General features: G+C 41.6%; 1 protein-coding gene across 2 annotated transcripts in view; it reads left to right on the top strand.

Moving 5' to 3' along the window:
- Positions 1-14,505, top strand: part of SLAIN1 (SLAIN motif family member 1) — a 57,607-nt gene that overhangs the window by 22,219 nt on the left and 20,883 nt on the right. Inside the window, exons 3-4 of one of the 2 annotated variants that reach the window (XM_074563414.1) lie at positions 11,421-11,570; positions 13,491-13,640. In XM_074563414.1, the coding sequence (XP_074419515.1) occupies positions 11,421-11,570; positions 13,491-13,640 (300 nt within the window). The remainder of the gene's footprint in view (positions 1-11,420; positions 11,571-13,490; positions 13,641-14,505) is intronic. The other variant, XM_074563424.1, reaches the window with a different exon arrangement.

Genomic DNA, 14,505 nt, shown 5'->3' with positions numbered 1-14,505 from the left:
ATTTTTAACAGAAAATGTAAACTGTGTCACAAATTGTGCCAACCAAAATGTTTTCCCTTTGGATTAGCAGGCAGCGTTAAGCAGGCAGTGAGTAAAATGTGATTCAGGTGGATCATGATGCTCAGACAGCGTTAAAGTGGAATGTGTGTCATAACTTCTGATGCTGCCTCACTTAAATCTAATGCTTTGCTGTGCGGTAGACTGCAATAGCGACGTCTGTGCAAAGACACCTATTTCACGTTAGAGGAGTGAAACCACCACTCATAAGCTGTATGACTGATATGGTGTATGGTATGGTGTGGAGCTTTCTGCAAGGTTATTTGAACTATTTGGGACCAGAATAGTTATACCCACCAGGTTGGGTGCAGGTGGCTGCTAGTTGAGATACGCTGACTGTGGAAGAGATCTTAGTTGCTTGCTACTGTCTTCTAACTTCATTTATGCCTACAGGAATTGCTGCCCCTTCAGCTCTCTTATGAAGAAAGGCTGAGAGATTTGGGCCTTTTTAGTCTGGAAAAAAGACGGCCGAGGGGGGATCTTATCAATGCTTATAAATACTTAAAGTCTGGGTGTCAGGAGGATGGGGCCAGGCTCTTTTTAGTTGGGCCCAGTGACAGGTAACGGGCAAAAACTTGAGCATAGGAAGTTCCATCTCAACATGAGGAGGAACTTCTTTCCTTTGAGGGTGACAGAGCACTGGAACATGCTGCCCAGAGAGGTGGTGGAGTCTCCATCTCTGGAGACATTCAAAACCCGCCTGGACGCGTTCCTGTGCAACCTGCTCTTGGTGAGCCTGCCGTGGCAGTGGGGTTGGACTAGATGATCACCAGAGGTCCCTTCCAACCCTACCATTCTGTGATTCTGTGATCTACAAGCTGAGGCAATTAGATGATGGCTTCCTTGCCCATCTCAATTAGTACTTGCTTGTGAGCTTAACCAGAGACCTGATGATTTAAAACCAGAACAGGCTGAGGCAGGAGGTCTGTCTAGGGGGCACAGCAAGAGTTGGAGAAGATGTTGCTGTGGCCTTATGTACATTGTCTGCACATCACGGTGATAGATCTTCTTTACCCTTTGGGTGATGTTGTAATGTACTTACCATTTTGTTCCCTGTTTTGTTGCTAATTGTTTAAATACTATAAAAATGCTGTTGTTTTGCTCTGCGCCATATATGTAAGCAAACAATCAGTGTCAGACATTGATTTCATCTCACCCACGTTCTGACACGTCGTAGAGTCAGTTCTCTGACACGTGTTTCTTTTGGAGGCAACATTGGCTTCAGCAGCCCCACCTTCCTGCTGTTATTTTCTGCTTCTCCATCTCTCCCTTAAATGCCCCGGGTACAACTGGGTTCCATCTTCCTGGTTAAGAGGAGTGAAGAACTCTTCCTTGTTTGAAAAAAAACAAATGAAGAAAAAGGTCTTTTTAATACAGATTGGATAATTGATCTGATTTAGCATGAAGTCTTGCAAGGACAGTTGTATTTGGTGGTACAGTGTACCAGTACAGTCAACAGCATACCCCATCCCTGGAAGTGTTCAAGGCCAGGCTGGATGGGGCTCTGAGCAACCTGGTCTAGTGGGAGGTGTCCCTGCCCAAGGCAGGGAGTTGGAACTAGGTGATCTTTAAGGTCCCTTCCAACCCAAACCATTCTATGACATGGGGAGGATTGGGGTAAAGCATTAGCCTGTAGGAAGGTAGCAAGGGCTCCCCTTTCAACTGCAACTGCTGCCGAGGAAGATGTTCAGCAACCTTAATTGGATATCTACAGCTGTTTCAGTAGGATGGATGCTCTAGTGCTGCGAAGGAGTTGTCTTTTTCAATTGCTTAGACGAAGGGAAAACTGAATGCAGTCTCTGAAATCTGTTTTTAAGCTCTGTTTATTGTTCCCTGAAATAAATGCTGTCAGAGTGAGTTTTGTTTGAATATATGTATCCGAGCCAGTCACACTGGGCCGCCTTTGTAGGCAGCACAGACAAACAAGCACAGCTCGTCCTTTTAAAGTGGAGGCGAGGTGAATCGTGCCCCATCCTTTCTCTTTGGAGTATGTTGCATCTCATGCTGACTAGGTCAGCCATCAATGTCTATATATAAGAACATCTTTATTGTGCCTGGGTGACACAAGATCCTGCGTCCAAAAGCACAATAGATAGATACTAGAAGAAAGTGAGAATATGGGGAAATAGCATGCATGCCTGCCCAAACACCCTCCCAGCTGTATTTCCAGTTCAGACTGAACCAGATGTGAACTCTGATTTAGATGTGATTTATTATTAACCTTTGGATTCCCCATCTGCCAATTTCTGTAGTCTCCCCATGTAAATTTTTGCGTTCACAGTGTCCTTTGGTAAGTATTCCTAGTTTTGGAAGGCTCCTGACTCCTTATTTGAAAGCTCCTAAAATTAACTGTGGTAAACCCTCTCCTTAATGAATGAAATGCTAATAGTTTGGCAGGAGAACCTGGGGCTGTATATTTTGTTTCAGGTTACCTTAGGTAGTAATACACAAGAGTGAGTCTTCTGTTCAGAAAGGTGCATCTTACGTCAAATCAGCTGAAATGTGAGAGCCTGTACGTTCTGGTTAAGGATCCACCAAATGGACTGAAAATAGAAACTGGACTGAAAAATACATCAGACTGGCAGTTTACATAAAATGGTACTTGCTGAGTATGGGAGCTGGGGAAGCAACAGCCATTTGGGCCCTAGGTCCTGCCTAGGGCTTGATACTTCAGCATAATATTTATCCAATTTGTCAAAAAAGGTGGGCAGCGAAGCCAAGTTTGCCTATCACCTCTGCTCAGAAAATTTGCTTTTGGACCTGTGCATGTGGGGAGAGTTGTGCACGCAGAAAGAAAATGAATGCTGAGACAATTACGTTTTTCACAAAGCCTCTGTGCTTGTCTGTTTATATAGCTGTTCGGTAAAAAGTTTGCCTTAAATAAAAAAAGGCAAGGTAAAAAAAAAAACAACCAAACCCAACCCTCCGAAGCACACAGCTAAGGCGTAATATTTTTTTATGTAGGAGTTTTGTAGGAGCTGGCCCATACCTTTCTATTTTATTTCCTTTCTAGTCTTTTGAATACTTCTATGTCGTAACATCATTTTTATGACAAAGTTGGGTCAGAGAATGGTGGTTGGAGTCTCTCTGCCCTTCAGCTTGCTGGCAGTTGGAAAGCAATGTGGTCATTTTTCCAGTATGTGTCCAAAGACAATTTTCAGGTCAGCCTTCCACTGAATTTCATTGAAGTAAAAGAGTTGTGCATCTGTCTTGAAAAATATGTAAATATTCCCTGCTCACACTGATAGATAATCATTGGCACAACTAGAATACGTCAGACAAAGTGTGTCATTCCTGAATCTTACTTAGATTTACATTTTTGTCACCACTTGCAGCATGCCAACACCACTGCTGATCGCAGTGCTTTGCTGTGCTAGCTGAAAGTCCTAGAAACTACTGCAATTTAGATAGACTTTCTGATTGTGCCTTTAAAAGAGGTCTGTGCTATTTTTGCTGGGGTAGCTCTTGGGGTATTGTTGCGGTTCTATATACCAAGCAGTTGTATACCAACGCATATCAACTGAGCTGCTTTCTCACTCTACAGGAATATTAGATCCCTTTATATAATTTTTCAAAAAAGGACTTGCTTTATGTGAACGAATTGGGAAACAAACTTTTTCAGGTACTCCCAGTTCTCACATACTCTTAAAACTAACATTATTTTTCAGTTTTCCTAGGCTTAGAGGAAAGTGGGCAATCTTTATTAATTTTCTCGTCTCCTCCTCATTTATCACTTGTGTGTCCAAACTATAACAGTAGTTGTTTTCATTAGACATTTGAAGCTGAGCTTGATTGCTTTTTATTATTTTAAAGTAGCACAAGACGAGTATTTAATCTTTTTTTACAGTACATGGCAATCCTGTATACTGACTATTAAAACCACTGTGAAAACTTGGAATTTTGTAGTGAAATAACGTTCTTGTAAAAGACAATCAAATGAAGACATTTTGTTGCCGTGTAGTTTCTCACTAGGTGACCTATATTAAGGGCTTGAGAAGCCATAAGATTCAGTGTAGAAAACCAAAACCAAAGAAGAATATTGGTATGTATTTGTTCAGTTGTTGTAGTCTAAATATGGAAGGTTCAAGGTTAGGGATGTACACTACATAGTGTTTTGGAGACCCCTAGTTACTGACTCTTGAAAGAAATCCCCTCGTGCAGTCTACACTTCGGGGGTTTCTCTCTGCTATCATTGCAGCTGGCAAAGAGAGGGTGCTTTGCCTCTCTTCACCGAGAAGTCAAGGGACAGAGATGGCAAACAAGCCCCAAGAGCATTTTGTGAGCTCGATGTGCAGGGAAATGGTTTCAGGCAATATCAGATTCAATGTGACTGAAAATGTGCATTAAACATAGGAAGTGTAGCTCTGTGCTGATGGCAAAGTTTCTACCACTAACTGGATGGCTGTGGTTAGGAAACCATACGTGCTGGAGCAAGCTGTTGAGATGACCATGGCTGATGGCTGTGGGAGACTGGTACGAGGAGTGCGCAACTTGAAAAGCTGAAACCTTCACTGTACAATGGCATCCAGCAAGATGGGAATGTGTACATGCCCCGGACTAACTTCTGGTTTTACGGATACAGCTCCGTACTCGTACTCACAGTTAGTAGAGCTAAAAATGTTGCTGTCTTGGGTCCTGAACTTGTAATTTTGTAACTAATAAAACCACAATTTTTTCCAAAATAAGTAAGTTTTTAGGACTTGTAATTGCAAAGCTAAACTTTGAAGCACTGGGTTCAAATAAACCCTGGAAGATATTACAGTCCTTCTCTTTGGAGCGCAGAAGCCAAACACCTCGCCCTGTGCAGTAGACTTAAAGATTGTACGTACTTCTAAGGTCCATGTGTTTGGGAGCTACTGAGGGACTTGCAAGACATTATCTACTTTGGCTTTGCTTTGGAAACTTAGCTGCCTGAAGATCTGTCTGTTCCTATGTGGTGGCATCACAGCATTGGTAGCTGTTGAGTATCTAGCACCTCTCTTCTACCTCAGACTACTTTAGGTTCTTAGCAGGAGCTCTGGGTTTTCCAGGGACCTGAGTGAATGTCTTCAGGCAGGTGAGTAGTAGCTTCTTGAGCAAGTGTCCCAACAACGGCAGTGTTGAGCAAGTAGTGGGACTGCCTTCATCTCCTTTTCCTCTGGTTGTCTTTTCAAGCATGTTAGCCACTTGTCTATTTCCAGACATATGTCTAACTGCAGGAGGGGTTTTCAGCCTCTGAATTACTGTTGTACAGGGACCGAAAGCGAAGGCTAAGTATGTACCTTTGGGAGGGAGATATTAAATACGCCTCACTGAGGTGATACCTCTTAGCTGGTTTAGATATTCTTGTCTACAGGAAGCAGAGGGTTTTGAATTCCCTTCAAGCACTCTTGAATTTCTCCAGTGATTAAGAAAATCCTTGTTTCCTATGCAGGACTGTGCGTTTTACTACTGAGAGGTATTTTGCTTTTAAGCATGGCTGCTGTGCAAGCGTGCATATGCAGGACACATCAGGGAAGTGGTTTGGGTTTCCTGCTCTGACAGAAGTGCTGTGTGTTCAAAACTTGCAGTTATGGGATTGACAGCACTGTAAATATTCCCCCAGTACTGGCTCAGAAGAGTGTTTTTGTTCAGGCTGTGTAATTAGTATCCATATGCAAATATCTGCAGATGTGCAATTTAATTGATTTTTAGCTTGAGCTTAAAAAGTATTTTTGACTCTGGCCTGAAGGCCTATATAAAACTTAAGCTAATTGATAAAAAGCTAGATAGCACCTCAGATACAATTCAGTATGGTTAGTCATTAGTACAACACAGTTATATATGACTTTATTGTTTTCTGTCTTTATAGGAAAGAAATATTTTTTTCTTTGTGCTGTTTAGAGTGGAAGTAGGTTGCTGTTCTGTCAAGCTGAGTTTACTGAGTTTCATAATGGAGTTATGAAAATTGAAAGTTTTTAAAATGTACATGTACTACTTTTGGTTTCTTGGAAACCCTGATATCCTTAGTTAATATAATGTCATAGATATATCTGAGTCATCAAGTACAGGACCTGTACTTGCTGTGTCTCTGTTTACAGCAGTATAACCCCAAAAAATTAAAATGACATAATGAGAATCTATGGTGTTTATTCCTCGTGTCCCATCTTATGAACTTTCCCATTGATTGGAATAGCAAATTTCATCTTCGCTTTCAAAAGCATGGTTCTGTGTATGTTTAGAAATTGTGTACCTCATGCAGCTTAAATGAGAAATTGCTTTTGGGAAAGGAATTGCTTTAGATACGGTGCTGCATGCCCTGGTTTTGCAGGGTGCTCTGCTCCTTTTGAGCCGTGCAATTTTGTAGATGTTTACTTGTTCAGGTTTTCATGTGAAATTTTCCATCAGTTCTTATCAAATGCTGATTATTCACAGGAGTCAGTATGGTGAATATTTGTGCTTCGGTAGTTGCTCATATTTTTCTGTGTGTGTTACTATTCTCGTCCATTTTAGTGTTTTTGATACCTCCAGGGAAGTTATAAAAAATAAAATCTTAATTATTTTTTTTAAACTTCAGTTGGGTTAGTAAATATTTTAGTTATGAAACGGCTTACTTGTTGCTGATTTTATTTTTTAAAGGAAAGTTTTGCTTGATTGATTACATAGTCATTTTGACAAGTCCTTTTTAAAAGTATTACAGTATACATTGTGTAACGCAGTACATTATCATCAGTCTAGTTAGTAAGAACTGACCGAAACGAAGAAAATAATACCCAAAAAGTTGGGTGCTTCCAGTCTAACTGTAGACTTTGACTAGGACAATTCGTGCTTATTGTATTAGAAAATATTAGTTCCTTTGTTGGTGTGAAAGGTCAAGGGTTTCATGCTTCAAGAAGTCAGATTGTTAATGCGTTCAGTTCTTTGCTGTCAGTAAATCAAATGGACTTTTTGGCTTTTTTTCTCTTGGTGGTTCTTTAAATGTCCCTGCTTTCATTTCCGTGACTGGTACTTTTTCTGCCTTCAGTGCATCTTTAGTATAAGGTTCTCAGAGCAGGATTATTCATGTTTCTATTCAACTACCAGTTAGTAACTTCCTTTGTTTTTTAAAGGTACTTGAGTTTCTTATCTCATCTGTGGCAACCAGAGATGGGGCTTTAAGACAAAAACACAAATATTGTAAAATTCAGAGCTCAACAGCTGGGCTTTTACATTTAAAATAAAGGTCTTAACAACACTGTCTCTTTCTTCAGCCTGGTGAAGTCCCCACTGACTGGAAAAGGGGAAACATAATCCCCATTTTCAAAAAGGGAAAGAAGGATGAACCAGGGAACTATAGGCCAGTCAGTCTCACCTCTGTGCCTGGTAAGATTATGGAGCAGATCCTCCTGGAGGTACTGCTGAGGCAGAAGAGTAACAAAGCGGTGATTAGGTACAGTCAACACGGCTTCACCAAGGGCAAATCGTGCCTGACAAACCTGATGGCCTTCTATGAGAAGGTCACAACATCAATAGAGAAGGGGAGAGCAACTGACGTAATTTACCTGGACCTGAGCAAAGCCTTTGACACTGTCCCACATGACATCCTGGTCTCCAAGCTGATAAAATATGGCTTTGATGGACTGACAATTCAGTGGATAAAGAACTGGCTTGATGGCCGCACCCAAAGAGTGGCTGTCAATGGGTCCATGTCCAAGTGGAGGCCAGTGACATGTGGAGCCCCTCAAGGATCAGTACCGGGACCGATCTTGTTTAACATCATTGTCAGCGACATGGACAGTGAGATTGAGTGCACCCTCAGCAAGTTTGCCGATGATACCAAGCTGTGTGGGGCGGCTGACACGCTGGAGGGAAGGGATGGCATCCAGAGGGATCTTGACAGGCTGGAGAGGTGGGCCCATGCCAACCTCATGAAGTTCAACAAGACCAAGTGCAAGGTCCTCCATCTGGGTCGGGGCAATCCCAAGCACCGATATAGGCTGGGCAGTGACTGGCTTGAGAGCAGCCCTGAAGAAAAGGACTTGGGGCTGCTGGTGGACGAGAGGCTCAATGTGAGCCGTCAGTGTGCACTAGCAGCCCAGAAAGCCAACCGTATGCTGGGCTGCCTCAGGAGAAGCGTGGCCAGCAGGTCGAGGGAGGTGATTCTCCCCCTCTACTCCACTCTCATGAGACCCCACCTGGAGTACTGCGTCCAGTTCTGGAGCCCCTCCTACAAGAAAGATATGGACGTGCTGGAACGTGTCCAGAGAAGGGCCATGAGGATGATCAGAGGTCTGGAGCACCTCTCCTGTGAGGACAGACTGAGAGAGTTGGGGTTGTTCAGTCTGGAGAAAAGAAGTCTCCGAGGAGACCTTAGAGTGGCCTCTCAGTGGCCCCATCTGGATGGGGCTCTGAGCAACCTGGTCTAGTGGGAGGTGTCCCTGCCTATGGCTGGGGGGTTGGAACTAGATGATCTTTAAGGTCCCTTCCAACCCTAACAATTCTATGATTCTATGATGCTCCGGAAATGGCCTACTAGGAATGAGTAAGGAAGAGCAAACCGTGCATACCATAGTGATGTTTTACTATGCAAACTAGGGCAGTCTCACAGTTAGTTTGGAGCAAAATAACTATGGTAAAATTACTAACCATTGCACGGTTTTTGTATTTTGCAAATGTCATATTAGCTTACATATTTGCCTAGGTGTCTGCAGCACTTGCTTCCTAAATACCTTTTTGTGGTTTTGTCATTAGCACAAGACTTCAGTAAGCCTAATTTTACTGTCTTTGTTAATACTGCAGAAGTGCTCACTACGTACTTTGATATTTCCATTTGAAACATAATGAGAATGTTTTTCTATATTTGATCCTAAAGAATGGAGTTAATCGTGTGGTTTAAAAAGTGTCAATGCCTTGCTGACACTTAAACCATATGAAGCTTTATTTTAGTCACAGTGGCAAAAGTTCTGGAAATGGGGATATTTTAGATTGGTACATCTAGACATTTAGCGTATAGAGAAATAGACTTTCGTGGCTTCTTCGTCCATCTTCCCTTGAGAACACATACTATTTGAAAGAGGAGTTTGGAACCTGGTTTGCCATAAATACTAATTACATTCTTCATGTGGGCTCTTGCTTTCATAGTCGTGACAACTGTTGCTTTGTGCTTCGTGAGCCGGCTCACAGCGGTTATTGTAGAGGGTGATGAATGATGTTTATTTGTGCTGTACGGTTGACCACATCTGGGGGTGAGAACACGCTGGCAGCTAATTGGCCTGGCAAATGATCCGGCTGCTACGAAAAAGGGGTCTTGTGTTAGGCAGAAAAACAAAATGGCAAGGACCTGTCATCCCTTGCTCCTTAACTGATGGTTTCTAGTGGAGGTTACAAATGTTAGCTGTGGATGTGATATTGATACCTGCTCTAGCGCGTGCATTTCTTTCAAGGAATGCCTGAAATCAGTTTGCAGTTATTAACTCCTTGTGAGTTAATCTCATCCCCGGTTATCTGTGTCAATTACTAGTTTGTAGAGTTACGTCCCTCTGTGTTTGCTCGCCTTTTTGTCCTGGCACGCTTAAGTGCTTGACTTTTGAACTGATCACGTTGGTGAGCGTTAAGGACAAGCAGCCCTGCCTGGAAGTCGGTGTCGCATTGTTTGTCATCGAGCAATTTCCTAGAAGTGCTGCTTCTGCTTCTGCTCCTGGATAAGGTCTCAGACCTTCAGATTTCCTTAAGCTTGAAGGAACCGGAATCATGAAAACCGAGGGAATCGTGATAATTCTGTGATGTGATTTGTGACAGCAAAGATCACAGCTGCATTTTTGTGTCTTACCATGTAGTTTAGCTCCCTCCCAAGGAAACTCCCCTTCTCCGGCACGCAGGCTGGCACCAGGCTTGGCAGCACAGAGTAGAGAAGGCTGCTTATTCCTTACAAAGCCAGGAGTACCTTTGAGGGAGTCAAAGCAAAAGGAATAGGGGGGAAATAGCATCTTTTGGACTGACGGCAAACCTATTACTCCAAAAGGTTGCAAGGATGAGGTTGACAGCCCGCCAATGAGATACACTTCCCTGGTGTTCCCACGGTGGCACAGTGTTGGTGTAAGCAAGAAGGAAGAATAAAGTTTGTATGTCTGTCCTACTAAATCGTTTTGGTGACCATGAGGTTTTAAAATAGGGAGGGTCTGAATATTATTTGAATATCTGTGAGTGTTCAAAACGACTGGATCAGCATGTCCATATGACACTGCAGATTTGTGGCGTTGACTAGCCGCGTGATGGAGAATAGATTTTGAGGGCTTTTGGTCCCTTCTGGTTTTGAATACCAGTTTGCAACATCTGGCACAGCAGAATACATCTCCTAAGCATCGAGGTTATGCCATTGATTTCTAAGCTAGGTATAAGTATATTCCTAGCCCCCCCCCCTTGTGTCACTGTACATAACATCTGTCAGGACAAAATAGATTCTGTCACTAATAAACATGCAATACTCTCATTTGTTTTTCACGTGTACAGGCTTTGCTTGTATCTGAATGCGTTCTCCGAAATTTACCTTTTTAAAATTTTGCCTTTGCCTTCTACTTACTAAAACTTTATCTCTAATATTAATTTCTGAAGAGTGTGTGAATATTGTTTATTTTACTTTCTGAACGCACGTTAAAAAATAGGCAAACCATATTTTACTGGACGAGCTCAGAAAATGTAAATTAAGTAACCCTTTATCTTTTTTGCCTACTCTAAGCTCTTTGTGATGTTACTGAGCAGACCAGATGCCTTGCAAGCTTATTGTAAGCAATACATAGAAGGAGAGACGCCCCATTCTGTTATTTGGTTGATCCTCCAAAAACAGGGGAAAAAAAATTCATGCTTATGTAATCAGGAATTTGATGCTGTAAGAAGAGAAGGCAAAATATGGTAGCTTAGAAGCTCGCTATGGGATTACAGTTGTTTTTAGCACTTGATGGTTAAGAGTCTTTTACTGCTGTGTCTCTGCACTCCCATAACCGATAATTTAACTGCTAACTCAAAAGTGCACTGATTGATTGCCTTGAATAATTCCTTGAAGAGCACTACCAATTTCATCTGTGTTTCTCTATTAACTGTAGTGGTTTTTACTTCCTCTGTTACTTTGTGTGTTGGCATCCAGTGATGTACGTGATAAATATATAGCAATAGCAAAATGGTGTATACATAAAAAATGGTAGGGATGACAAACTTGCTAGAAAACTTTTTGGAGTGCATTTTTACATGTAGAAGTCTGTGCTGATCCTCTGCTTTGCTGCTGAACTTTGACCGTTATTTTCCTTTTGCTATAAGTAAAAAATGTATAATGATCAGATTAAGATGAGATGATTTTTCTCTCTAACAACACTATTCTATTTATAACTGTAAATCTTTTTTTTCCCCCCCCTCCTCCCTCACATCCGTAACAGCTAGCCGATGGCGGAACCTCTTCTCTACACCTGTCTCCTTGGCTTTTCCCTATAGTCCTGTTGCGAGACTCACCCCATATACCAATGGCTTTAATAGTCCCAGCTTCTCTAAAACCTCCAGTAAAGCAATACTAACACCTGAACGGACAGGTAATGCTTATCTTTCTATTGATTTACAGTGTTTATGAAATTGCTTAATTTAATCTAATCTGGCTAGCATTTAACAGCAGTACACTCTTCAGATGTTTGTATATAGACTCTCATCTCAGAGTAAATTTTTTTTTAAAATCACCTAAAATTTGGCAATTAACTAGAAGTGTAGCTTATGTTCTGTGTTACACAGCATGTTATAGGAGAGTGATGCTAGTAAACAGAGCCTATTTCTCAAGAATGATTTACCTGAGAGTATAATTGCAACTGTGTCACCTTAAACAGTCCCCAGCTTTGTCTGCCCTTTACTGCTCATTTCTACCCTATTATACCCCTTCCTTATGTCTACAGAAACGTTTGTGCAGCCGTGTAATGAAGTTGCAGGGAGAACTTACAAAAACAAAAAAATGGCCAGCAGAATCATGGCTGTTTTCAAGCTGGCATTGTTGCTGCTATCCGAGATTTATTTGATGTTTGTCCTGATTTTCAGGAGTTTTAGGAAAAACGCAAACTTTCTGTGGGCTGTAAATTGCAAAGGGTTGCATTTTTCCTTCTTCACTCCAGGTATCAGGATTTGATTTATATCTGTGACTTCTCTTAAGGTGCACTGGCACTGGAGGAAATAATCTTCTGGGGAAGGGGCATTAACATTTTATTGCTGGCGAGCGCAGGTGTGGTCTAAGGAAGTTAGCATCAGCGTCACACTGATCTGCGTGCAATTTTCTTTACAATGCATGAAATTGGTGCAGAAAACCCCGTGAGGGATATGGGTGCTGTGGGGGAGGTACAGCTCCAGGCTGAATGCCTGTTATAGGTGTCTGTGTGTGAGCGAGATGTCTAAGCTCCCCTGTTCAATGGGGTGGCGTTTAGTCCCTAAATGAAGGCATCTCGTGCTATTTGAGATACCCTCAGGTATCGTGTCTGGCTTCCCACTGCTGCTTCAAAAGGGCACAGCTGTTACTACCTCTGCAAAACCTCGAGGACCATTGTAACTTGCGGCTTTAAAAAAGCAAACACGTTTACTCCTCACAATCCTTACAAAGCAAATTAATCCCCTGCATATCGTTTTGTGTTGGAGGTATTATTAGAGAACAGCTGAATTTAGGATGAATTTTCGGTGGCTGCTTTGAGCAGTGCTAGAGGATGCAAACACATCTGCGATACAAGCACAGCTGATGAGCCTGTGATAGTCACAGCGGTTCTCGCCCTGCAGGCTGTGAGCTTCTAGTGGTCCAGAGGATATTAGAAAGTGATGCACTGTTTTATTTGAAAGATTTTTCTTTGAAGCTGGGCAACAACTAGCTCATGCAACTAATTGCAATTTAGTTTACATTGTACTATCATGCAGGGAAAAAGTAGAATCCAGAGCCCACTCCAAAAGGTAGCTCTGTGAAGGAGGCAATGCTTTCTCTGTTGTTGCATAATGTTCAGTCTTAATTGTTATAATAATTGATTTATCTGATGATTATAAACAATTTAAAAGCCAGTAGAATTTAGATAAATGGCTGTGATGTGGAATCTGAGTACTGCGCAGAAGTTGGTGACACATACACACTTGCTTTTCAGAACAGAGTAGGGAGAACCACAGTCCCATAAGAAAGATTCAAGTGCAGATGTGTTTAGACTACACTAACTAAGCTGAGCTGTTTCAGAACTGTATTGGGTAAATTATTCATTGTCTGGGCTATGTGATGCTATTTTGGGAATGAGCAGAGGAATTCATGATTCGTTACTACGCTTACTACTTCTCATGAGTATCAAAGGCTTTTGCTAATTGTTAATGGATTGCACTATGCTTCTGAAAATTTTTATCTGTTATACAGAAAATATTTTAAGCTACTGTAACATAAAGGACAGATAGTCTTGAATGAAAGATGGCCAGACATATCCACAGACTAAAGGTTACGTTTTCTTACATAGGTTACATTTCTAGGAGTTCCCCTTTGAGCCCACAGTCATCAATAGACAGCGAACTGAGCACCTCAGAGCTGGAGGACGATTCCATCTCCATGGGATACAAGCTGCAGGACCTCACCGATGTTCAGATCATGGCTCGTCTACAGGAGGAGAGTACGTGGCTTTTTTTCATTTTTCAGAATTTTCAGAAGATTTCCCATAACAGTCCAAACTGTCTGGTCTTGGTCAAGTGGATCTTTCTTAAAAGGTGTCACCTCTTGAATGGCAGGTGGAAGAACCCACACATTGTTGAGTTCAGGTTAATGGTACATGATCTTTCAAAACTTGATGCTTATATAATGCTGAATCCCAACTGGAAGCTCCACACCATTGAGCACATTTAGATTGAGAAATTTTATAATGTCTTACCATATTAATTAAAATTATTTTAGTTGTGGGGAAGGGAGATGCTAAAGCATTCTTACCATGCACACATTTCACAAGAAAGGAAAAAAATAAGCAGCTGTTGTGGATTTTTTTGCCCCTACTTTGATTGTCAGATGAATTTTGAAATTAATTCCCTTTTAAGTCCCAAATTGGGACATTTAAATTTAGCATTTTGGTTTGAGACTAGTGATTATGCACAAATCTGAGCCCAAAAGTTTGTTTGACATGGATCATAGTTTGGCTTGGTAGTAATTTTTGAAAATGCCTTTATTCATAAATAAAAGGCATTTGACTTAGAAGTCACTCAGACAGTAAGTGCAGTATCATTCTTACTTCCTATTAGTGCCAAGTGAGACATCAAGGAGGAAATGATGAGAGGCAAAACAAGAGAAATTCAAAGATGCTGACTCAAGGAAAATGCTAAGTAATAAGCGACTAAATGAAATAGAGAAAAAATGTGAAGAAGAAATCAGATGTGCGATCTGGCTGCAGCAACTTGAGTGAGCAGGCTGGAGCGATCACTTGTCAGCAGCCGAACTTGCTGAGCATCTGGTAGCACTTATTATGTTCAGCAGAGAAATTAGCAAGTGTG

The sequence above is a fragment of the Larus michahellis genome, chromosome 1, assembly GCF_964199755.1.
Source record: "Larus michahellis chromosome 1, bLarMic1.1, whole genome shotgun sequence".
NCBI lineage: Eukaryota > Metazoa > Chordata > Aves > Charadriiformes > Laridae > Larus > Larus michahellis.
The sequence above is the reverse complement of the archived record's forward strand: the minus strand, read 5'-3'. Positions and strand labels throughout refer to the sequence as shown.